The following is a 25,082-nucleotide window of genomic DNA, read 5'->3' on the forward strand; positions in this document are numbered from 1 at the left end:
TTTTGATTGATTCCATTGATTTTACTATATAGCATACTGGAAAACTGCAAAAAAATTACAAGTGCAGTGAAATCGGTTTTTTATTTACCATGTTCACTATATGGTAAAACTGACCTGACCATATGATTCTCCAGGTCAGTGTGAGTACGCAGATACCAAACATGTATAGTTTATTTTTTCTTTCAGTGATGGAAAAAAAATTCCGAAATTTGTATGAATGAAAGTTTTTGTGCTTTTCGCCATTTTCCGAGACCCGTAGCATTTCATTTTTCGGGATCTGGGACTGGGTTATGGCTTATTTTTTGCGCCCTGACAAGACGTTTTTATTTATACCATTTTAGGGTTAGGGTAGATACGATGTTTTAATCACCTCATATTTCATGTCATTGCAACGTTGCAGCAATGACACAAAAATTAAATTGTGGCGTTTCAATCTTTTTTTTTTCGTTACGCCGTTTACCTTTCTGATTAATTTACTTTATATTTTGATCGGACATTTCTGACCGCATTGATACCAAATATGTAGTGGGGGGTTATTGTTTTATTTTCAATGGGACAAACGGATGACTTGAACTTTATTGTGTTTTTTTAACTTTTTTTTTCCACTTTTAACTGTAATGAATCACCCCTTTAGGAGACTTAAAGCTCCTTGAGTGCTATTATGTGTAGCATAAATCACGATCTCCTATGAACGTCGCCCACGACCCCCGGCTATCACGACAACCCATCGGTGCAACACGTTTAAGCACATGTAACAGGGATGCCAATGGGCAGGATTTATGACTCCATTCCAGGTGTCGCATTTTAAATCCTGCTGTCAGAGCTTGACACTGGGATTTAACTGGTTAACAGCAAAGCATGGAGCTCCGATCCGTCTGAGGCTGTTAAAGGCACATGACAGGTGATTAAATCAACTGTCAGTGTGCAAGGAAAGATGCGGGCTCAGTGCCTGAGTCCGCATCAAACTTGGGGATATGACATACATATATATTATATATATATATATATATATATATATATATATATATATATATATATATATATATATATATATATATAATCTATATCTTTTGTCGTGGAGGGGTCAAAAGTGGCATTTTGTGTCGAATTTGGAGAATACACTCGTTATATTAGTTGTATAGCGTTATTTCAGTTGTTCTTTAGTGCAAACTCCAAAAAGTTAGTACATTTTGTTAATAAACCTAATTTGCACTGAGTGTTGAGTAAGTTTTTTCGCAACTGTAAAACACTGAGAACATTTCAGGATTATTGACTAGGAAGGGGCCTTGATTCACCCAAGATAAATTTTAGCTAAAAGTGGGTTGATGAAGCAGTTGCACTACACTTACTAGTCGCATTAGTTTTGTAACTCTCTTGCATTGAGTTTATGTGCACCGAGTTAAATTTACCGAGGCTTTTCTCTTCCTTTGGCCATGATGTCCCTTTAATTTATCCTTCCATATAATTGGATTCCATGTTTGTAGTACACAAAGGCCATTTTCTTTCAGTAAACATTATATAATGGTACCCCCGTTACGGTTATTGACAGCTCCAGAAGATGGATACTATTGTGTGAATAGAGCCATTCATCCTTTCATTTGACGTGTCTGAATAAAAACGGTTTCTTTGGAATGTTCAGTCTGGGGCAAGTGAATCTGTGCCCAGTTTTGAAGCTGAACCGTCCTCTCTGAAAAGGTGGAAATGTATGAACCACTGTGTATATACAATGTTTGTTCAAGAGCAATTTCCATTTAAGCCGGGGTATTGAAACCAAAGCTTTGTCACGCTGCAGCAGAGATAAGCTTTTCATCATGACAATATTATTGAGTAGGACACTATACCGTTATCTTTATATGGACATTTCCAATGCTTGCCATGTTCTCCTGAGTTTGTCAATTTAACCAAAGACTACGCAATAGCATAGTCTCCTGAGACTGAGCCAGCCCTGCATTAGATGTGATGACCGTCCTCCAAGTGGACTCTTCTGTGCTACTTTCTCTGTTGTAGAATGCAAACATATCAATATTTCAAGGGAATGTGTCATCAAAACAGACCTCTAGGAAAAACTAGCTATCTTTAGAGGACACGTGGATAATTTTTTTTTTTTTTGCATTTCACTTCGACAGTCTGTACTCACAGATTATGATACAGTACTATTGCACACAGTCATGCTAAAAACGTAACCTCACAAATCCACTGTGCCCCCCCAAGCTACCACTATGTATTCATTCTTATACTAATGCCATTTCCAAGAGTCCTTTGTACTGTATATTTGATTTCACTATATAGCAAAAGAGCATCATACTGCCTCTGTACAAATCCCTGGTTAGGCCGCACATGCAGTTTTGGGCATTGGTGCTCAGTAAGGATATAATGGAACTAGAGCGAGTACAAAAGAGGGCAACAGAATTAATAAAGGGGATGGGGGATCTAATCACTGGCGTAGCTAGAGCTTTTGCTGCCCGGGGCTGTTCCCGAGTTTGGCGCCCCCCCCATTGCCGTCACTCAACGCAGGGTGCCGCCCCCTCAGCGCTGTTTACCCATGAAATCCGGCGCCTGCAATGTGTCTCGCTGTTTGGTGCAGGCGCAGAGAGCTCTGGCCGTCTGACGTCACAGCCAGGCTTGCAGACTGTGCGTGTGCGGCGAGTGCGGCCACCCACCGTAATCCCAGCCCCGCAGTGTGTTATGCATTATGCAGAGTGCGGGGCTGGGATTCACAAGCCGGGCGGCCGCACAGGCTCAGTGTCCAGCATTGCCCCAGTGTGTCCAGCAATCTGCCCCAGTGTTCAGCATTGCCCCAGTGTGTCCAGCAATCTGCCCCAGTGTCCAGCATTGCCCCCAGTGTGTCCAGCAATCTGCCCCAGTGTCCAGCATTACCCCCAGTGTGTCCAGCAATCTGCCCCAGTGTCCAGCATTGCCCCCAGTGTGTCCAGCAATCTGCCCCAGTGTCCAGCATTGCCCCCAGTGTGTCCAGCAATCTGCCCGTGTCCAGCAATCTGCCCCAATGTCCAGCATTACCCCCAGTGTGTCCAGCAATCTGCCCCAGTGTCCAGCATTGCCCCCAGTGTGTCCAGCAATCTGCCCGTGTCCAGCATTGCCCCCAGTGTGTCCAGCAATCTGCCCCAATGTCCAGCATTACCCCCAGTGTGTCCAGCAATCTGCCCCAGTGTGTCCAGCATTGCCCCCAGTGTGTCCAGCAATCTGCCCCAGTGTCCAGCATTGCCCCCAGTGTGTCCAGCAATCTGCCCCAGTGTCCAGCATTGCCCCCAGTGTGTATAGCAATCTGCCCCAGTGTCCAGCATTGCCCCCAGTGTGTCCAGCAATCGGCCCCAGTGTCCAGCATTACCCCCAGTGTCCAGCATTGCCCCCAGTTTGTCCAGCAATCTGCCCCAGTGTCCAGCATTGCCCCCAGTGTGTCCAGTAATCTGCCCCAGTGTCCAGCATTGCCCCCAGTGTGTCCAGCAATCTGCCCCAGTGTCCAGCATTGCCCCCAGTGTGTCCAGCAATCTGCCCCAGTGTCCAGCATTGCCCCCAGTGTGTCTGAGTCAGACATAAAGAAAAAAAAAAAAAGTAAAATCCTCACCTCTCCCGTTCCCAGCGCAGGTCCGGTGCACTCAGCGTCTCTCCGGCTCTGCAAAGCTCAGGACAGAGAGGCTGAGCGCGCAGTGATGACGTCATCGCACCCTCTGCCCTGAGACGTCGCAGAGTCAGAGGGCGCCGAAGACGCTGCAGCTGCCGCAGGAACCAGGAGAGGTGAGTATTAGAACGGGGGGCCCAATGCCAGCGCTGGTATCGGGGGGGGCCTGGTCGTGGCGGCGGTCGGCGCCGCCCGAAGATTTAAAGGGCCCGCGTCTCTCTTTTTTTTTTTTTTTCTTCCTCCTCCTCTCTGGGTCGGACCCGCCCCTGGCATTGTGCCGCCCGGGGCGGCCCGCCCCCCCCCCCTTCCTACGCCACTGGATCTACTATACCCAGAGAGATTAGCAAAATTAGGATTATTTAGTCTAGAAAAAAGAAGACTGAGGGATGATCTAATAACCATGAATAAGTATATAAGGGGACAATGCAAATATCTCTCCGAGGATCTGTTTGTACCAAGGAAGGTGACGGTCACAAGGGGGTGCATTCTCTGCGTCTGGAGGAGAGAGAAGGTTTTTCACCAACATACAGTTGTGGCCAAAAGTATTGACACCCCTGCAATACTGTCAGATAATACTCAGTTTCTTCCTGAAAATGATTGCAAACACAAATTCTTTGGTATTATTATCTTCATTTAATTTGTCTTAAATGAAAAAAACACAAAAGAGAATGAAGCAAAAAGCAAAACATTGATCATTTCACACAAAACTCCAAAAATGGGCCAGACAAAAGTATTGGCACCCTCAGCCTAATACTTGGTTGCACAACCTTTAGCCAAAATAACTGCGACCAACAGCTTCCGGTAACCATCAATGAGTTTCTTACAATGATCTGCTGGAATTTTAGACCATTCTTTTTTGGCAAACTGCTCCAGGTCCCTGATATTTGAAGGGTGCCTTCTCCAAACTGCCATTTTTAGATCTCTCCACAGGTGTTCTGTGGGATTCAGGTCTGGACTCATTGCTGGCCATCTTAGAAGTCTCCAGTGCTTTCTCTCAAACCATTTTCTAGTGCTTTTTGAAGTGTGTTTTGGGTCATTGTCCTGCTGGAAGACCCATGACCTCTGAGGGAGACCCAGCTTTCTCACACTGGGCCCTATATTATGCTGCAAAATTTGTTGGTAGTCTTCAAACTTCATATGCCATGCACACGGTCAAGCAGTCCAGTGCCAGAGGCAGCAAGGCAACCCCAAAACATCAGGGAACCTCCGCCACGTTTGACTGTAGGGACCATGTTCTTTTCTTTCAATGCCTCTTTTTTTCTCCTGTAAAGTCTATGTTGATGCCTTTGCCCAAAAAGCTCTACTTTTGTTTCATCTGACCAGAGAACATTCTTCCAAAACGTTTTAGGCTTTTTCAGGTAGGTTTTGGCAAACTCCAGCCTGGCTTTTTTTTGTCTCGGGGTAAGAAGTGGGGTCTTCCTGGGTCTCCTACCATACAGTCCCTTTTCATTCAGATGCCGTCGGATAGTACGGGTTGACACTGTTGTACCCTCGGACTGCAGGGCAGCTTGAACTTGTTTGGATGTTAGTCGAGGTTCTTTATCCAACATCCGCACAATCTTGCGTTGAAATCTCTTGTCAATTTTTCTTTTCCGTCCACATCTAGGGAGGTTAGCCACAGTGCCATGGGCTTTAAACTTCTTGATGACACTGCGCACGGTAGACACAGGAACATTCAGGTCTTTGGAGATGGACTTGTAGCCTTGAGATTGCTCATGCTTCCTCACAATTTGGTTTCTCAAGTCCTCAGACTGTTCTTTGGTCTTCTTTCTTTTCTCCATGCTCAATGTGGTACACACAAGGACACAGGACAGAGGTTGAGTCAACTTTGATCCATTTCAACTGGCTGCAAGTGGGATTTAGTTATTGCAAACGCCTGTTAGGTGCCACAGGTAAGTTACAGGTGCTGTTAATTACACAAATTAGAGAAGCATCACATGATTTTTCGAACAGTGCCAATACTTTTGTCCACCCCCTTTTTTATGTTTGGTGTGGAATTCTATCCAATTTGGCTTTAGGACAATTCTTTTTGTGTTTTTTCATTTAAGACAAATTAAATGAAGATAATAATACCAAAGAATTTGTGTTTGCAATCATTTTCAGGAAGAAACTGAGTATTATCTGACAGAATTGCAGGGGTGTCAATACTTTTGGCCACAACTGTAGAAGAGGATTCTTTACTGTTAGGGCAGTGAGAATCTGGAATTCCTTGCCTGAGGAGGTGGTGATGGCGAACTCAGTCAAGGAGTTCAAGAAAGGCCTGGATGTCTTCCTGGAGTGTAACAATATTGTATCTTACAGTTATTAGGTTCTTTAGAAGGACGTAGATCTGGGGATTTATTCTGACAGTTATTAGGTTCTTTAGAAGGACGTAGATCTGGGGATTTATTCTGACGGAATATAGGCTGAACTGGATGGACAAATGTCTTTTTTCGGCCTTGCTAACTATGTTACTATGTTACTAATTTATAAATCTATAGTAATTTGCTAATTAGTGACAGACTAGTCGAGGAGGCATTTCTTTCCCAAGATTAATCGTCCACTAATTATGTTATCACACACACACCCACAGGCGTCACTGTCGTCTTTTTGCAATCTTTTGCCCTGCCATGTCAATGCCGCTCTCTGGCTTCATTGGCGCACTGCGCATGTGTGGGAAGAACATAGTCACGACATAATCTGCCATCCACAGAGGAGCCAAAGACTATACCCAGAAAGAGAACACTGAAGGCACAGCTATGCTCCTTGGACATTCGCAGCACGCCAATAAAGTTGGGGAACATTCTCCCGGCTTCATTGCGCACTGACATGAAAAGTAATGTAAGTCATTCACATGCATGAGATTTGCAAAGTGACAGTGATGACGCCTGCTCTTGTAGATCATGTTATTACACCCACAGCAGCGTGATAATATAATTAGTGGGATGACTCGTCCCCTCGACTAGTCTGACACTAATTAGCTTATCGCAAACGGGTTGTTTTTTTGCCTTATCGTACAATAAAATATACAGGACAAAGGGCTTGTTATGAATTGTATTAACATAAGACTAAATACATGGTGGTGGTTTGGAGGGGATGGGGGACCTGTAAGGTGTGCTTTAATTAATCTTGTTCTAAGCTCTAAGGCTACTTTCACACTTGCGTCATTTGGCCTCCGTCGCAATGCGTCGTTTTGGGGAAAAAAAATACATCCTGCAAATGTACCCGCTGGATGCGTTTTTTCCCCATAGACTTGTATTGCCAACGGGTCGCGATGTATGGCCATACGTCGCGTCCGTCGTGCACTGAATGCGTCGTGTTTTGGCGGACCGTCGTCACGAAAAAACGTTCAAGGGAACGTTTTTTTGTACGTCGCATCCACCATTTCCTACTGTGCATGCGCGGCCGGAACTCCTTCCCCTCCTCCCCGGGACTTTAGAATGGGCAGCGGATGCGTTGAAAAACTGTATCCGCTGCCCACATTGTGCCGAATTTTCACAACGTCCTTCGATACGTCGCGCCGACGCTTAGCGACGGCCGCGTACCGACGCAAGTGTGAAAGAAGCCTTAAGCATAAAGATGAAATTAAGATGTTTATCTTTGGGTTTTAATCTTTGATTAATATCGACAAAATAACAGCAGTGTATTATTATCAGTTCATATATCTAGTGCAAGAAAAACCACCTGAAGGCACCTGTTTGGTTTCCAGTTTGCAGGTTGTGAATTGAGATAAACGTGGCCAAGTTGTTAGCCAAGTTGTCTAATTTTGCCGATATGTTGACGTGGCCCATTACCACATAGCCGTTCTCACATCTTACTTGCTAGACTATAAATTCTCCAGCTAGAAAGATATTGTCCTTTCTTATTCTGAGATACTGTAGAATGGTCTTTGTGCTGTGTTGGATTTTACTGTCCTATGACAGGCTTTCAGCACTAGCAACATCTTCCTAATAAAGGTAAAATAGCTGGAAGATTAATGACCCTCCAAGCTAAAGCTGAATTATTATTAAGGAATTTTGTGAGTGTTCAAATTCACTTAGCGGATTTGTTATCCTAAAGCCAGTGTTGACATTGCTGCTGGGTTTGACATGCTTCACATTTTTTATCTATGCTCTGTTATCTTTTTTCATAGTCACTATAAATATTTTGTGGTATTTATGCTTTGTTGTTAGAGGAATTAAGTTGTGAAGATCACCAGATAGGCAATGAAGCCATGTACTGAAGTTTGTTGAAAGCACATTTACTAAAACTTTCTTTTTTAAAGGGAATCTGTCACCCCAAAAATCGTATCTGAGCTAAACCTACCGCCATCAGGGGCTTATCTACAGCATTCTGTAATGCTGTAGATAAGCCCCCGATGTAACCTGAAAGAGAAGAAAAACGAGTTAGATTATACTCACCCTGGGGCGGTCCGATGGGCGTCGCGGTTCGGGGCCTCCTATCTTCATTTGAAGACGTCCTCTTCTTGCCCAGCACCTGCGCACTGCAGTACTTTACTCTACCTTCAACAGGGCAGACAAAGTACTCCTGCGCAGGAGCCGCTGCAAGAAGACAAGAAGAGGACGTCATCGAATGAAGATAGGAGGCGCTGGCCCCGGATTGCGACGCCCATAGGACCGGACCGCAGCGGGGACCGCCCCTGGGTGAGTATAAGCTAACCTTTATTTCTCATCTTTCAGGTTACATTGGGGGCTTATCTACAGCATTACAGAATGCTGTAGATAAGCTCCTGATGCTGGTGGGCTTAGCTCAGATGCGATTTTTGGGGTGACAGGTTCCCTTTAAGTGGTTGTTAAAATGTGACTGAAACAAGAGACTATTACTGCATAACTTTATTTTAGCACCTTAACGACCGCCTATACCCATGAAAACGGTGACTATTAAGGGAGCTTAATCATCACTGTTGTTTTAGGTGGTGGTAAGAAATATGTGAATAGCATCCCCCCAGGGTGACAGCTGTATACGAGAGCTGACACCCTGAGGCATCAGCCCCGACTGGTTTTGGAACATTTTGGGGCCGATTTACCCCTTAAGTGCCACTGTCCATTGCAACAGCAACATTTAAGTGGTTAAAAGGGGGTTAAAAGACATCTTTTAACACTATCAGCCCTACACAATCATAATCGCAAGTACCACTAGTTGCCATGGCATGCTAAGGCCATTTGATGACCTTGGGGTGTGGTGGTCTGATAGACCTAGCTATAAGCAGGGTCTAACAGGCAGAGTCTGTGAAGAACTGACAGGTCTCAGGTTCTGAAGTAAAAGAGTACTGCAATGCATGGGACCAACGATAAAAGTAAAAAATATATTTATGTCCTACTGTGGGATCAAGTCAAAAAGAATTTTAAAAAAACAAAACACTAAAACCTGTTTAGCCACTAAAAACACAGCTTTTGTGTTAAAATGAAAAGAAAAAAAAACACATAATTGGTATCGCCACATCTGGAACAAAAAGCTATAAAGGTTATAGCGATGAGCGAGTATACTCGTTGCTCGGGTTTTCCCAAGCATGCTCGGGTGGTCTCCAAGTATTTTGGTGTGCTCGGAGACTTAGTTTTCAGTCGCCTCAGCTGCATGATTTGCGACTGCTAGACAGCCTGAATACATGTGGGGTTTGCCTGTTTGTTAGGGAATTCCCACATGTATTCAGCCTGTCTTGCAGTCGCAAATCATGCAGCTGAGGCAACAAAAACTAGATCTCCGAGCACGCCAAAATACTCGGAGACCACCCGAGCAACGAATATACTCGCTCATCACTAGTAGGTTAATTTTAACATTGAGAGATACAATATCAAAAATAAAATCCACAAAATCACATTGTATAAATTATATAAATTTATTTGGATTTTGCAGTGAGAAATAAGTATTTGATCCCCTACCAACCATTAAGAGTTCTGGCTCCTACAGACCAGTTAGACGCTCCTAATCAACTGCTCAAAAATATAAAGGGAACACTAAAATACCACATCCTAGATATCACTGAATGAAATAATCCAGTTGCAAATCTTTATTCATTACATAGTGGAATGCATTGAGAACAATAAAACATAAAATGATCAATGTAAATCAAAATTAATATCCCACGGAAGTCTGGATTTGCAGTGATACCCAAAATCAAAGTGGAATATCAAATTACAGGCTGATCCAACTTCAGTGGAAATACCTCAAGACAAGGAAATGGTGCTCAGTAGTGTGTGTGGCCTCCGCGTGCCTGTATGACCTCCCTATAACACCTGGGTGTGGTCCTGATGAGGCATCAGATGTTTTCCTGAGGGATCTCCTCCCAGAACTGGATTAAAGCATCCGTCATCTCCTGGACAGTCTGTGGTGCAGTGTGGCATTGGTGGATGGCACAAGACATGATGTCCTAGACGGACTCGATTGGAATCAGGTCTGGGGTACGAACAGGCCAGTCCATAGCATCAGTGCCTTCATCATACAGGACACTGCTGACACACTTCGGCCACATGAAACCTAGCATTGTCATGCATCAGAAGGAACCCAGATCTCAGTGCACATGCATTTGGTCCTCTAATGGGTCTGAGGATCTAATCCTGGTACCTAATGGCAGTCAGGGTACCTCTGGCTAGCACGTGTGACCTTTCAAAGAAATGGTGGGTCACTAATGGTGCCTCCCCGCACCATTAGTAACCAACTCCCAAAATGATCATGCTGGAGGACGTTGCAGGCAGCAGAACGTTCTCCATGGCGTCTCCAGACTCTGTCACACCTGTCACATGTTCTCAGTGTAAACCTGCTCTTACTCTTGAAGAGCACAGGGCGCCAATGTCACATATGCCAATCTTGGTGTTCTGGATCCAGTTGGATGGGCTGCACTGTTGGAGTAAATAAATTCTTCAGAATTGGTGATGAGGAATAGGCTTTTTATTCACAATGCAATTCAACGTCAAGCTGGCGACTTATTCAGGTGAAAAAACCACGGTGTTGATCTGTAAGAACAACACCCACTTGTGGACTTCGGCCCTCATACCACCCTCATGAAGTCTGTTTCTGACAGTTTGAGCAGCCACATGGATGTTAGTAGCCTGCTGGAGGTCATTTTGCAGGTCTCTGGCACTGTTCCTCCTGTTCTTCCTTTCACAAAGGAGGAGGCAGCTTTTCTGTTGCTGGGCTGTTGCCCTACTATAGCCTCTTCCACATCTCCTGGTGTACTGACCTGTGTCTCCTCTTATCTGCTCTATGCTCTGGACACTGTGCTGACAGACACAGCTACCCTTCTTGCCACAGCTCACATTGATGTGCCATCCTGGATGAGCTGCACTACCTGAGCAACTTCTGCCTCATGCTACTGTACCTCTAGGGTGAGAGCATTGACAAAATGCAAAAGTGACCAAAACAACAGCCAAAAAGGATGGGTCAACACCTGCAGAACTATTCCTTTATAGGGTTTGTCTTGATAATTGCCTATCATTTCTACTTGTTTTCTGTTCTGTTACATTTGAACAACAGTGGGAGAATTTGATTCAGAATCAGTGTTGCTTCATAACTGTACAGGTTTATTTTTTTGAGCAGTGTACATTAACTGCTGTTGTATTTTTTCCCTACTTCCTGTGTGATGACTCTTTGTTTGAGTATCCCAGAATGCGCTGGGATTTTCAAATGAAGTGTCATCAGGGGGCAGAGACTGCTGTCAGTGCCGCAGATCCTGCACGCTCCCTGAAACCATGCATCATCAGTTCATTTTAGGATCTGGGGTAGTACTAGCTCTGTCCAGCGTGATATGTTCAATCACAAAGCACAGTCTGTATTACCGGCTCATCAGATTAGCAGTAATGAGCTGGCAACGGAGAGGAGAGCGCGCTGTCAGAATAACTTTTAATGATTGCACTATTCTTTTCACAACAGATAGTGCACTCTCCTCTGTATTGCCAGCGTGTCCCTGCTGATCTGAGTGTGCGCTGTGTTTGTGCACAGAACGGTGGGACAGAGTAAGGACTAGCCCAGCTTCATTTTGCAGAGGGGGCAGGGACTGTGGCTGGAACTGCAGCCTCTGCCCCCTGATGACTCTCCGTTTGAGTATCCCAGCATGCACTGGGATTCTCAAGCAAAGTGCGTCACACAGAAACTAGGGGAAGAATATTTAATAGCAGATAGTAAAAACGCAGCATGTTCATTAATTTTGCGTTTTTACCGCTATTTAATGCATAGGGAAGCTCCGGAAAAAAGTGTCAAAAACGCGAAAAAAATACATGCGGATTTCTTGAAGAAAATGTCCGGTTTTGCTCAGGAAATTTCTGCAAGAAATCCTGAACGTGTAGGATTATAGAGTAGAAAAGAATGAATTTTTTTCAATTCACTAACTTAGACAATTTTTTTTTTTTAATTGATTTGCAGCGAATCGCAAGTACTCTAGTTGCCCTAAAAAAAGATACAGATGACACTGTGAGGTCTCCTAGGATTTTATATAACCACTTTCAGGCTCTTTAACGCAAATACAGCCCGAATTTGTGGTCACTGTGACCGCAACATAACGGGGGTATGGGATAACGGATGGTAACCGGTTTTCACTGTTATGCTGTTACTCTAAATTTGTTCACTGTTTTATTGCTTTGTCTCCCCATTCTGCTTGCTAAGCTGTGTGGATTTTCAGAGTTAGGATACTATAAGGTTGGCGTACTAACAAATCTGTTTAATAAAACATGACAGATCCTCTTTAAACTCTTGGCGCTTCAAATATTGTGACACAAAAGCTGGATTTTTTTTTTAACGAGCATTTATTATACAATAGTAATAAAACATAAAACTCTATAAATTTGGTATTCCCTTATTTGTATTGACCCACAGAATAAAGTTAATGCTTTATTTGCGAAGCATATGAGAAGTGTAAAGCTTACAACATCAAAGAGTTAACTTAATGTAGTTATTATATACAGTACCTCAAAATGTTGCCTTTGTCAAATACTTTGACAAATAGAATTATTGGAATTCACAGATGAAAAGAACCATAAAAAAGATGTTTTCCTCATTAAAGCCACATTAGGCCAGATCCTTATACAGGGTTAATAAACTGGGATGTTCAGCTTAAGTCCGATTTCTTACAGTCAGACAGAGAATTCTGAAAAGGAGCAGAAGGGAAATGGCTGATCTCCTGGGACACGATTGTATTTCTCAGTTTCAATTGCAATTTGATAAAAATTGTATCAAGGGAAAGGAGGAGATAAGGACTAAATTCCCAAGTTGCATATTTGATGTAGTTTTTCCTCGCAGAAATAAGCATAGTACATAGAGATGAGCGGATCAATTTGCAGAGGATTGAGTTAGCCGAACTTCCTGGAATTCACCGTTTCACACGAATTCGAACATTTTGAGATTCGGTTCACGATTCGCAAAAAAAAACTTGTCCAGGCCATTTCCCACACTGCTGAAGAATCCAAGAACAACCAAAGGTCATTTTACCTTACCATGCAGCCCTCCCCATAATGCTTCTGCAGCTAGGACATCTTATGGATTATCATCAGTTCCAGGGCAATCACAGATCAGCGGTTCCCAGTGGAGCACAATTTAAATGGCAGAGTCATTTTCCAACTCCAGAGTCACTGGTTACGGCTCTATCTTCTGGCCAGCGTGGTCCTCTCTCTCTTTCTCACCTGTAAAGTGTAAGCTCTTACGGTTAATAGGGTCCTCTCTCTTTCCTGCACAGTGTAAGCTCTTATGATCAGCCGAGTCCTCTCTTTCTTTCACCTGTTATGCTACTTTCACACTTGCGTCGGTACGGGGCCGTGGCTAAGCGTCGGCGCGACGTACCAACGCACGTTGTGAAAATTCGGCACAACATGGGCAGCAGATGCAGTTTTTCAATGCATCCGCTGCCCATTCTAAAGTTCCGGGGAGTAGGGGGCAGAGTTCCCTTGAACGTTTTTTCGTGACGACGGTCCGCCAAAACACGACGCATCCAGTGTACGACGGGCGCGACGTGTGACCATACATAGCGATCCGTCGGCAATACAAGTCTATGGGAAAAAAAACGCATCCTGCGGGCACATTTGCAGGATGCTTTTTTTTCCCAAAACGACGCATTGCGACGGACGCCAAACGACGCAAGTGTGAAAGAGGCCTTAATTGTAAAGACTTATGACCAGAGAGGTCCTCTCTCTCCTCTGGAGTGTAAGCCCTTCTGGTCTGGTCTCATCTCTACTAGTACAGCATCAGTTATGTAGGTAAGCTCTCCACACACGACAAAAAATTTCAGCTCAGAAATTGTCATGAGGTGTGGATTTTAAAATCTGTACCATGTCAATTCTTTGTTCTGCTATTGTGCAAATTTTACCCTATGAAATGGAAAGAGTTATTTCTGTTACAAAATAAAATTCACTGCAAAATCACCATGTAACATAAGCAGACTTTAATGCAGATTCACTGCAGGAAACTCCATAACAAATATGCAACATATGAATTTACTCTAGGGGCTGTGTCCACCTTTCCAACGTTTTTGTATTCTCTCAGCACATATAAAGTGAAAAATAAAAAATTTTTGTGTGGTTTTTTTTTTGCGTTTTTTCGGCCGTTTTCCGCGGAACAAAACGCTGAAAAAAGCATTTTTTGTGCACATGCTGCATTTTTTTCCGCTAAAAAAATGCATCGCGGTAAAAAACGCAGCATGTTCATTAATTTTGCAGATTTTTCGCGTTTTTGCCGCTATTTATTGCATTGGGAAGCTCCGGGAAAAAACGCGAAAGATCCGCAAAAAAAAGTGATAAAAACACGAAAAAAAATGCATGCGGATTTCCTGCAGAAAAAGTTTGGTTTTATTCAGGAATATTCTGCACACTTTCCTGAACGTGTGCACATAGCCTAAAGGTTATTCCCAAAATAACAGTGTTGTCTTATAATAATGTACACAAAAATGTATTCATTTGTGCAGTATAACTTATTTTTAATTTTGCACCATTTTTCACATATTAACCCGCAATGAATGCCCCTCCAGGCTCAATTTACCCTTTATAATTAGATCTGCTGTAGTTTCTCTGCTCATGGTCGATCATGTGCAGTGCAGTTTCTCTCGGCTCGCTTCCTGCCAGCATAATTTTACTCTGCTTCCATCTCTAAAGGGAACCTGTCACCCCCAAAATCGAGGGTGAGCTAAGCCCACCAGCATCAGGGGCTTATCTACAGCATTCTGAAATGCTGTAGATAAGCTCCCGATGTATCCTAAAAGATAAGAAAAAGAGGTTAGATTATACTTGCCCAGGGGTGGTCCCGGTACGGCCTGATGGGTGTTGCGGTCCGGTACGGCGCCTCCCATCTTCATCAGATGACGTCCTCTTCTGGTCTTCACACTCCGGCGCAGGCGTACTTTGTCTGCCCTCTTGAGGGCAGAGCAAAGTACTGCAGTGCGTAGGCGTCGGGCCTCTCTGACTGCAGCTAGAAGACCAGAAGAGGACATCATCCTATGAAGATGGGAGGCCCCGGACCGGAGACTGCGACGACCACCGGATCGGACCGCCCGCCCAGGTGAGTATAATCTAACCTCTTTTTCTCATCTTTTAGGATACATCGGGTGCTTATCTACAGCATTCCAGAATGCTGTAGATAAGCCCCTGATGCCGGTGGGCTTAGCTCACCCTCGATTTTGGGGGTGACAGGTTCCCTTTAACATAGTGTATTCTTCCATAGCAATACACTCTACGCTTCTATGCACTGTATGGTCTTGTACACAACTCTGCCAGCCCAATTTTATCTTCTGTCATCTAGAGCAGTGTAGCTCCCTCTTTGATTTTACATTATTGCTCATTTAGCTGGTTTTCAGCAGAGCTCAACTGTCCTGCACTCCTCCACAAAGGGGATGTAATAACTAGGCTTAGTAGAGGTGACATAAGCATGCTGAACTGTGTTTGATACCTTGCTTCAGACCGCTCAATGATGTGAAACTGTAATTGTTGCTCTGCTGATGAACATGGTAAAAGATAATCATCTGCTGTATGCATGAGAGTCAAACACGGATGGAACTCACACCATAAACTGACGTCTGCATGAGCCCTAAGTCATTCGTCCCGCCATGTACACGAGCAGGTAATTTCTCCCTTTTATTGTACAGCAAGCAATTAGGGCATGCCACATCTTATTTTTGCATAATCAGCGTTTCAGTATTGTCCCATTGATTACTTTGGATTCCATATGTGCAAGCTGCGTATGACACAAATCTCATATCTGTATGGGTATAGAAAATGGCCATACACATATTGGTATTCTGCCATGATATAAACAATGTTTCTCCATTTTGTTTTTGTTTCACTAGAGTATTTTATGACTTGAGTGGATGTCTATATAGAGCTGATGTAACCGGTCAGGTAGAACAGTGAAGGAACAATAACATCTTCTACAATTCATTTGCTGGGCTTCCCTGTGTAGTATAATTACTGGGAGCTGAGCATTGTGCAACAATCTGTTCTTTAATGCCCAGTGGGACTCATATTTGGAGACAATGTATTTAAGCAATGCATGGAAACTTCAAACAGCTGTTATTCATTGCAGAAAGTTAATTAATTTGCAGCATCAAATGTATAACTTTATTTTTGCTGAATTGGAAACTTACCATCAAAAGATTTTGATGCTGAAAGCAATTTCTTCTATAGCCAAGGTTTGTTCAAAGTAAACCTAAAGTTACATTATTTCCAAATAAACTGGCAGTGCACATCATTATCAGTTTCCTAATGCTATTAGTCAGCTTTTTGCCCACATATACTAAAAATATAGGTTGTTTCTTCCTATGGAGCACATCTTAAAGCAGCTTCTATTGATATGTCATAAGTTAATCGGAATCTGTCAGCAGGTTTTTGCTATTTAATGTGAGAGTAGCACGATCTAGGGCCCAGACCCTGATTCCTGTGATGTGTCTCTTTCCTAGGCTGTGTGTTGTACTTTCAATGCATCATTATCAGCAGGAGATTAACACTACAGGACTACAGTTCACATGACCAGCAGTCAGGCTAATCTGTGTAACCCCACCCCTGAGTAACAACTTGCTCCCAATGCACAGTGTACATAGGGAGCTGCCAGTCGCTACATCTACACTGGACAAAACAGGTATTCTATGAATACTACCTACACCAGGCAGCCCAGTAAGTGATACATCCCTCGAATCAGGCTTTCTTGCCCTATATCATGCTGTTCTCAGATTATATAGCAAAAACCTGCTGACAGATTCCCTTTAAAGGGGAAATTTTTTCATTCCTGGTATGTCACTTTTCATTAATTCCTGAAAAGCACCTGAAGGGTTAATAAACTAACCAACAGCTATTTTAAATATACTGAGGGGTGCCGTTTATAAAATGGTATCAAATTTGTGGGTTTTCCAATATACAGGACCCCCAAAGACACTTAAACTTAATAGGTCCATAAAAAAACGGGTATAAGACCTACCAGTAATTACCGGTATGTTTCCAGTAGTCCATGGAGATCGTTCTTCTCATCCTTTCAGGAACAGGAAACACAGGAGAGGTTAAAAGAGTAGCCTCAGTGCATTTCCAAGTACCACACCAGGATTGAGCAAAGTTTTATTAAATTCCCATGCAGTGTTAAGACCCAATAGTAAGAGGAACTCATCAGGGAGGGAACTAACCATGTTGTCAGAATGGACTCCTAGAAATGTAATTACCGATAGGTCTAATACCCATCTGACAGCACCATGGGAATGCCAAAGTACCTCCTTTAGGGTGGGACTACTGCCTGGAGAACTTTCCTTCCAAATGCAGTCTGTTGACCTAACAGCACATCCAATTTATAATGTTTACAACAAGTGTTCATTCTGGCCCACGTTGCTGTCCTACGTTGTTGCCCTATGAATCTGTTCCACGTATTCCCCTGCTCTCTCAGACCAGGAGGTGGAAACTGCTCTAGTTAAGTGGGATCTTAGATTCTCTGGAGGGGAGAGTCCTTATGAACTGTAAGCTACATAGCGGATCTGATCCACCTGGCTATAGTGGGCTTGGAAGCTTTTTTCCCCTTATTTCTGCCCCCTTATTGAATAATCAGGTTAGAATGCTGCCTCCAGCTCCATGTGGCTTTTAAGTACCCAATGACCGCCTCACTTGCAAGGCATGGAAGAGGGACTCCCTTTGGTTTCTAGGATGTTCACAAAAGGAGGGTAAAATTATTTCCTGGTTTAAGTTCTGTTTAAGGACTGTCCAATCGTCCAGGATCCTGAGATACAGATCCCGGATGGACAGGGCTTGTTTCTCCCCCACTTAAGCCACTTTAGCCACGGTATGTCAATCTTTGGTATTTTCTCCCAATTCTTAATGTCCTCGGGTTCGAAAGGAAACCGAATCCTGATGTAATTTGAAATGACCAGACGTTTCTCCGCATCCTCCCATTCCTCCAGGATCATTGGACAGATATGATTGTTTGCGGGGATAACTCGACTGGTTTTTGTAGCAGGGGACCCCCCTTCTGGGAGTGTTGGCTGCATGTCTCTTGACAGGGGGAAGGAGAAGCTGGGCTGCCCGATCACCCTGAGCCCGACTCAGTAAGTCTGCGCTTCGATGCTCTCTCTCGTGTCCGTCCTTGCAGGGACAGGAAAAACACTGGGGGAGGCGGGTGGAAGGAGCCTTTTAACTTTGTGTGTTTCCTGTCCCTGACAGGAGGAGGAGAAGGACAACCTCCATGATGCAGTCAGGAGGATCTGCAAGGAAGAATGGCAGAGAATCCCCAAATCCAGATGTGAATAACTTGTTGCATCATTCCCAAGAAGACTCATGGCTGTACTAGCTCAAAAGGGTGCTTCTAGTCAGTACCGAGCAAAGGGTCTGAATACTTATGATCATGTGAAATTTCAGTGTTTCTTTTTTAATAAATTTGCAGAAATTACTACATTTCCTTTTTTTTTCAGTCAAGTAGAGGTGCAGAGTGTACATTAATGAGAAAAAAATTAACTTTTTTGAATTTACCAAATGGCTGCATTGAAACAAAGAGTGAAAAATGTAAAGTGGTCTGAATACTTTCCATACGCACTGTAAATTTTGAAATCGTGCAGTAAAAGTGGTTTGTAGTAAGTGGAACATATACTGAACACCCAAGGATCAATGCAGATATCAAGAACACACAGGGCAGCACAATGGCTCAGTGTTTAGCTCTTCAACCTTACAGCACTGGGGTTCTGAGTTCAAATCCCACCAAGCACAATATCTGCAAGGTGTGGCAAATCATCGGTCCGAGTGCCGGCGGTAGCGCCAGGTGTTAATGCGACACACACAAGTTTCTCGCATCACACTTTGTAAGTGTGACACCGGCCTGTCACGTACTTCCAGATGTGACACAAGATTCAACATATGTAAATTAGTACACATGTGTAGTAAGCAGCGTTCTCGCAGATGCGGGAAATTTACGCTGCAGGGACTGAGCGTCTCTGTATTGTAAATAGACATGCTGCGGTCTATAAAGACGCGCTGCATGTGCGTATACGCAGGTCTACCGCCTGCGGCTTTGAACGCATAGTGGAGATGGGATTTCTTGAAATCCCATCCACTATGCTGTAACATCTGGAGGCTGCGGATGTACGCAGCGTCCAACCTGCAGCGTTCACTAACTGTGTGCACGTACCCTATCTGCAAACAGGAAATCCCTTTTTTCTTTCCTTCCCGGAAGCCAACTTTCAATAAGCTTTATTTCAAGTGACAAAAAAACACATGTAATGAAAAAACGCATCAAAAACACATATCAGAAAAAAATGCACCAAAAACGCAGGTGACCTCAGATGCAGATTTCACCTACATCAAATCCTGAGCAAATACTGAGCCAATCCTGACCGTGGAAACATACCCTAATAGTGTCAGTCATTCCATGCAACTTATCTATTGTGTTGGAAGCTATAAGTTGCTCATTATGTAATTGTGTTGCTGCTTTTTCTGCATAACTGTAATCCATATGTTGTGTATGTAAACACATTAGATGCTGCCATATGATAGTCAACCACCCCTCAATGTGCATTTTTTGAAATATATGCCAGTGTACTCCACATTTTCCTTAGGGTGGTTATAAGATCATTTTAAAGGCAATAAAGTAGCAATAAATAATACAATTTTTTATTGATACTCGCTGAAAAAGATCTGTTTAATAGTTATATAACTATATAACATATTGACGTTCTTTCTTAGGTTTGCTCGGGACTTCTGTTACATGCAAGGGCAAAGCAAGTACAGGTTTTCCTCAAGTGATCTTGAACAAGAGCAGAGCGCAGACATGTCGTTTTTTTTAGACTCTCCTGAGGTTTTCTTTCAGTATAATTAGCTCCTTGTGACTTGCAGGATTTTTCACACCCAAGGCATTAACCGTGTATATATTTTTCAATATCTTTAAGATGTTGTTAGTATTCTTAAAATCCAGATAGAAGTATGCCCCGTGTTATTTTTGTTATCATTTTTTCTATTGTGTTCTTGTGATATAGAGTGTTAAATAGTCCATTGTGTCATTAATTGTTATGCTTCACCCTGGGGGATGTGTGATAACATCTTGGCATCTATTAATTATTGTGCTAACAAAATTAAAATAAAGGCTGATAAGGTGCATTAAATTGATCTTTATTCTCCCTTGTTGCAGCAGTTACCAAAATCTAATCTGTTCCAATGCGTATAGTCTCCTGACCTTTTAGAAGTGGAGCATTACCCATAACGATTTTGCGGTTTATAAGACGCACCGGATTATAAGACGCACCCCAAATTTAGAGGAGTAAGAAATAGGAAAAAGACTTTAAGAAAATGGTGATGCTTCTTACGATCCAGATGTCTTATTGCTTACCGGGGGTGGTGGCTGTGGTGAAGCGGGGTCCCAGGGTCGCTGCTGGTGTTCGGTGGTGCAGACCGCAGTGGAGCAGGGTCCCAGGGTCGCTGATGGAGGCAAAAATGTTGCTGCGGGCGTTCGGTGGTGTGGGTGGCTCCACAGACATTTTGTGAAAGCCCAGAGCCCCTGCACTGTTTACTATGCGGTGGACTCCGGGAAAATGGCTGCTGAGGCGGCGCATGCGCAGATGGAGATCTTGGCACTGAGATCTCATCTCCCGAGATCTTGGTGCTGAGATCACCATCTGCGCCGCATCCGCAGCCATTTTCCAGGAGACATCGCTTAGCGGCAGGCGCAGATGGAGATCTTGGCTTTCCTCCATCTGCGCCGAGTGAGAAGCCGGAAGCAGGATAGCGGCCGCCATATGCCGTAGGGCCACTGCTTCCCGCCAATCCACCACCGCAGGACGACCGCTCGGCGCAGTACCACCACCGCAACACCCCCAGCTCTGGGCCCGCAGCATCGGTAAGAACAGTGTTCGGTTTATAAGACGCACCCCATTTTCCCCCTAATTTTGGGGATCACAAAAGTGCATCTTATAATCCCAAAAATACGGTATAAGAGAGAGCCTAGATTGTACAGGTTATGTAAGTGGAAGAACTTGTCAAAGCGTTAATCTTTAGTTATAAGGAGTCTGAGAATTTTTTCACGTTCATCAGGAAGAGGATGTTTTGTAAGGTCAGACACTGATGTTGGTAAGGGGACCTGGCTCCCATCCTCTATTATAGTTGATTCCAGGGGTGGTTGATGTTATGTTTTTGGTCAGGGCTCTGTGGGTCTTGTCAATTTCTTTCACATGAAACTCGCCCAACCATGTGTCATGGGCATTGCTTTGTGCACTGGAGGCACAGTCATGCTGGAAAAGAAAAGGGCCTTTGTAAACTGTTCTCACAAAGTTGCAGGTATACAGTTGGTCAAAATGTCTAGGCATTGTTGGAGCATTAAGATTTCCCTTCACCAGAGCTAATTAACTAGACAAACATGAATCATCACAGCACAGAACTCCTTTCCACTGCTTCAGAGCAGGGCTGTGGAGTCGGTAAGCCAAACCTCTGACTCCTCACTTTCCCTGACTCCTGACACTCCGATCCCACGGCACTGGTCACTACTGAGCATGTACGTAAAGTGCAGCACAGATTCCTCTCACCTCCGACCCCACAGTACTGGTCACTACAGAGTATGTACATAAAGTGCAGCACAGATTCATCTCACCTCCGACCCCACAGTACTGGTCACTACAGAGCATGTACATAAAGTGCAGCACAGATTCATCTCACCTCCGACCCCACAGTACTGGTCACTACAGAGCATGTACATAAAGTGCAGCACAGATTCATCTCACCTCCGACCCCACGGCACTGGTCACTACTGAGCATGGACATAAAGTGCAGCACAGATTCATCTCCACTAATGCCTGAGATCCTTAGATCAGGAACAGACATTTATAGGACATTTCATAACTTTCCCAAATTCTTATGAAAACATTTACATCACATCCTGTATTGTGCTACTGTAGAAAATGTATTCTATATTTTAGGAGTCATATACCACTCCATCCTATGCTTGGCAATTTAAGACTTGCATGCAGCAGCTTGGCCATGGAAACACATGCCATGAAGCTTCCAGTGCATAGTTTTTGTGTTGATGTTAATGCCAGTACTCTGCAGTTATTGAGTCCGCAGAGTGCTGGAGACTTATATTCACTATACCCCTTTGAAAATGGCAACCTCTGCCCTGTAACTTTACATGGTCTGCTACTTCATGGCTGCGTTGATCTGGGTTCTAAACTCTTCCACTTTTTAATAATGCAGCTTTCAGTTAATAATGGAATATTTAGAAGCAAAAAAATGTGGTGAGCTGGCTTGTTAGAACAGTGACATCCTCTTACAGTACCGCACTGGTATCAGTGAGCTCTTTAGAATGGCCCATTTCCTCACAAATGTTAGCAAAGATAGACTGTATGGTTGTCATGGCTGGATTTTATACACCTGTGGCAATGGGACTAAATGAAAAATCTGAATTAAAGGGAATCTGTGACCAGCTTTTTGCTACCTCACCTTAGAGCATCGTAATGTAGGAAAAGAGACCCTGATTCCAAGAATGTATCACATAGTTCACTGGGCGCAGCAGTTCTTACGCAGTCAGAGTTCTTGGATGTATCATGAAGCAGAGCTGAAGCAGAGGTGGAACCTTGTGCTCAAAAAAGTCATCGAATAGCACAAGATATGAAAAGAATCATGACAAGAACAAGAATGATGAATCGGGCCATTTGGGTTTAGATTGGTGTATGGAACACTAGTCTTAGCAGTATCATTCCAATCAGAGATATTTCTCTTTGAGAGACACATGAAGTTGTTTGGAACACTGTTACGTGGGGTTTGTTTTTTAGTGTATTAATCATTATTGTGTTACATTGTGACTTTTCACCTACTAACATGGTTTTGCAGCTTTGTTTTGTTTTTGTTTTTTTTGTGTGGGTGTATTTTAATATACTCATATGTTTTAAAAAGTAAGCAAACTTTTTATTTTCCTTTTTAATGCTGGATCTAAAATTAGCAAAAATATTATTATAGGCGTCATTGCCTGCCTGCAGAAAACAGATGCTGATCAGTGCTGTAAACACTTCTTTGATCCTTACTAGTGATGAGCAAGTATACTCGTTACTTGGGTTTCTCCGAGCATGCCTGGGTGGTCTCCGAGTATTTGGATGTGCTCGGAGATTTAGTTTGTCACCACAGCTGCATGATTTGCGACTGCTAGACAGCCTGAATACATGTGGGGGTTGCCTGTTTGTTAGGGCATTCCTCTCATGTATTCAGCCTGTCTAGCAGCCGTAAATCATGCAGCTGTGGTGACTAAAACTAAATCTCCGAGAACGCCAAAATACTCAGAGACCACCCGATCATGCTTGGAGAAACCCAAGTAACGAGTATACTCGTTCATCACTAATCCTTACACCATGTTTTCTGTATAAATCTGCCAAGTGTGAATAGGGATTAGTAACTTCTTCCCAGTGTGCCTGCTCTACCTCCAATTGTGCCACAGTGAGAGTGCAGCCACAAAACAGTGTACAGAGCCAAGCTGCTCCCCCCCATGACCTGTCTACATCTGGCAAGGGCTGACAGCAGATGATCAGTGGGGGGCCAGGTGTCAGACACCATCTGAAATTGAGCACGAATCCTAAGGAAAGGTCATTATTATCAAAGTACTGACAACCCCTTTAAAATGTACTATTCTGTTTTTCTAGGATTTTTACACTAGCAAAGATGGGACCCAAATACCAATGTTTATTGTTCACAAAAAGGACATTAATTTGGATGGTTCTCACCCTGCCTTTTTATATGGATATGGTGGTTTTAACATATCGATCACCCCAAGTTACAGGTAAGAGTTTTACAGTGATTAATCAGTGTCCCAGATACAGACAATTGGTATGGTGCACGGGTGCAAGTGAGAGTGTGTTCTGCATGAGATAAAAGTCAACAAGCTGCCAGTATGAAGCATAAATCAATACTTTTGATCAGTTCCTCTACAGCACCACCTCAGGGAAAATCAAGCGTTACAGATGTGTGCAGATTAGTGCTGAGCGAGTGTACTCGTTGCTCGGGTGTCCTCCGAGTATTTTTTTAGTGCTCGGAGATTTAGTTTTCATTGCGGCAGCTGAATGATTTACAGCTATTAGCCAGCTTGATTACATGTGGGGATTCCCTAGCAACCAGGCAACCCCCACATGTATTCAGCCTGGCTAATAGCTGTAAATCATTCAGCTGCCGCGATGAAAACTAAATCTCCGAGCAGTCATAAATACTCGGAGGTCACCCGAGCGTGCTCAGGAAAACCCGAGCAACGAGTATATTCACTCATCACTAGTGCAGATGTATTGCTCTAAATGTTGTTAGGTACACTAATTTTTCATGATACAACAGCAATACATTTTCACGCCATGTAGAATAAACATGTCTGTTTTAAATATGTAATTTTTTTTAAACATCTGAGTCTATCGGGACATATGGCCTTGGGTCTTATGTTAGTCATCCAACAGATGTGTACTGTGTGTCGTGAAATCCAGTAAAAAAAAAAAAAAAGTGTACGTAAAATGTATAGATTTGTTAATGGAGACTGGGGACAGACGGTTGACACACAGCATCTGTCAGATATGTTTTGCTTTATTTTGTACTACAGAAGGTAAATATTAGGGGAAGACACATCTACATATAACACTTCCATTTCTGTCATCTGACCTCACACCACTCCAGCATTTTTGTTGTTTTTAATACAGTACTGGAGTGGTGCTTCTAATGTAAGATCCCTGACCCTAGTCTTATACTTACCAGCCACCGTGTCCACCTTTTTTTTGGTGCCGCTCCAGTCCCATGCACCATCTTGTGGCCGTTAACAAGCATTCCATGCAAGTCTATGAGAGCCAGAACATGGCACTCAGACCAGCATTGGAAGTGACCTCCTGCTCGCTACAGCAAACACTGGTGCGATCCGGCAGGTCACAAACTGCTAGAGACTGTCTGGAGCAGTGATAGAAGGGGAAGACGACATCGGGTAAGTATGAGACCGTGGGCCGGGACTTTGCACTACAAGCACCACTCCAGTGCTGCAATAAAAAAAACACCACTGGAATGGTACTTTAAAAAATGTGTGTTTTTCACTGCAGTCACAT

The 25,082-nt window shown here is 43.5% G+C and overlaps 1 protein-coding gene across 1 annotated transcript in view; it reads left to right on the plus strand.

The window, feature by feature from the left end:
* PREP (prolyl endopeptidase) overlaps nt 1-25,082 on the plus strand; it is a 151,190-nt gene that overhangs the window by 114,263 nt on the left and 11,845 nt on the right. The window contains exon 11 of the mRNA XM_077289641.1: nt 23,658-23,794. Within this exon, the coding sequence (XP_077145756.1) occupies nt 23,658-23,794 (137 nt within the window). The remainder of the gene's footprint in view (nt 1-23,657; nt 23,795-25,082) is intronic.

The sequence above is a fragment of the Ranitomeya variabilis genome, chromosome 2, assembly GCF_051348905.1.
Source record: "Ranitomeya variabilis isolate aRanVar5 chromosome 2, aRanVar5.hap1, whole genome shotgun sequence".
NCBI classification, from domain to species: Eukaryota; Metazoa; Chordata; class Amphibia; order Anura; family Dendrobatidae; genus Ranitomeya; species Ranitomeya variabilis.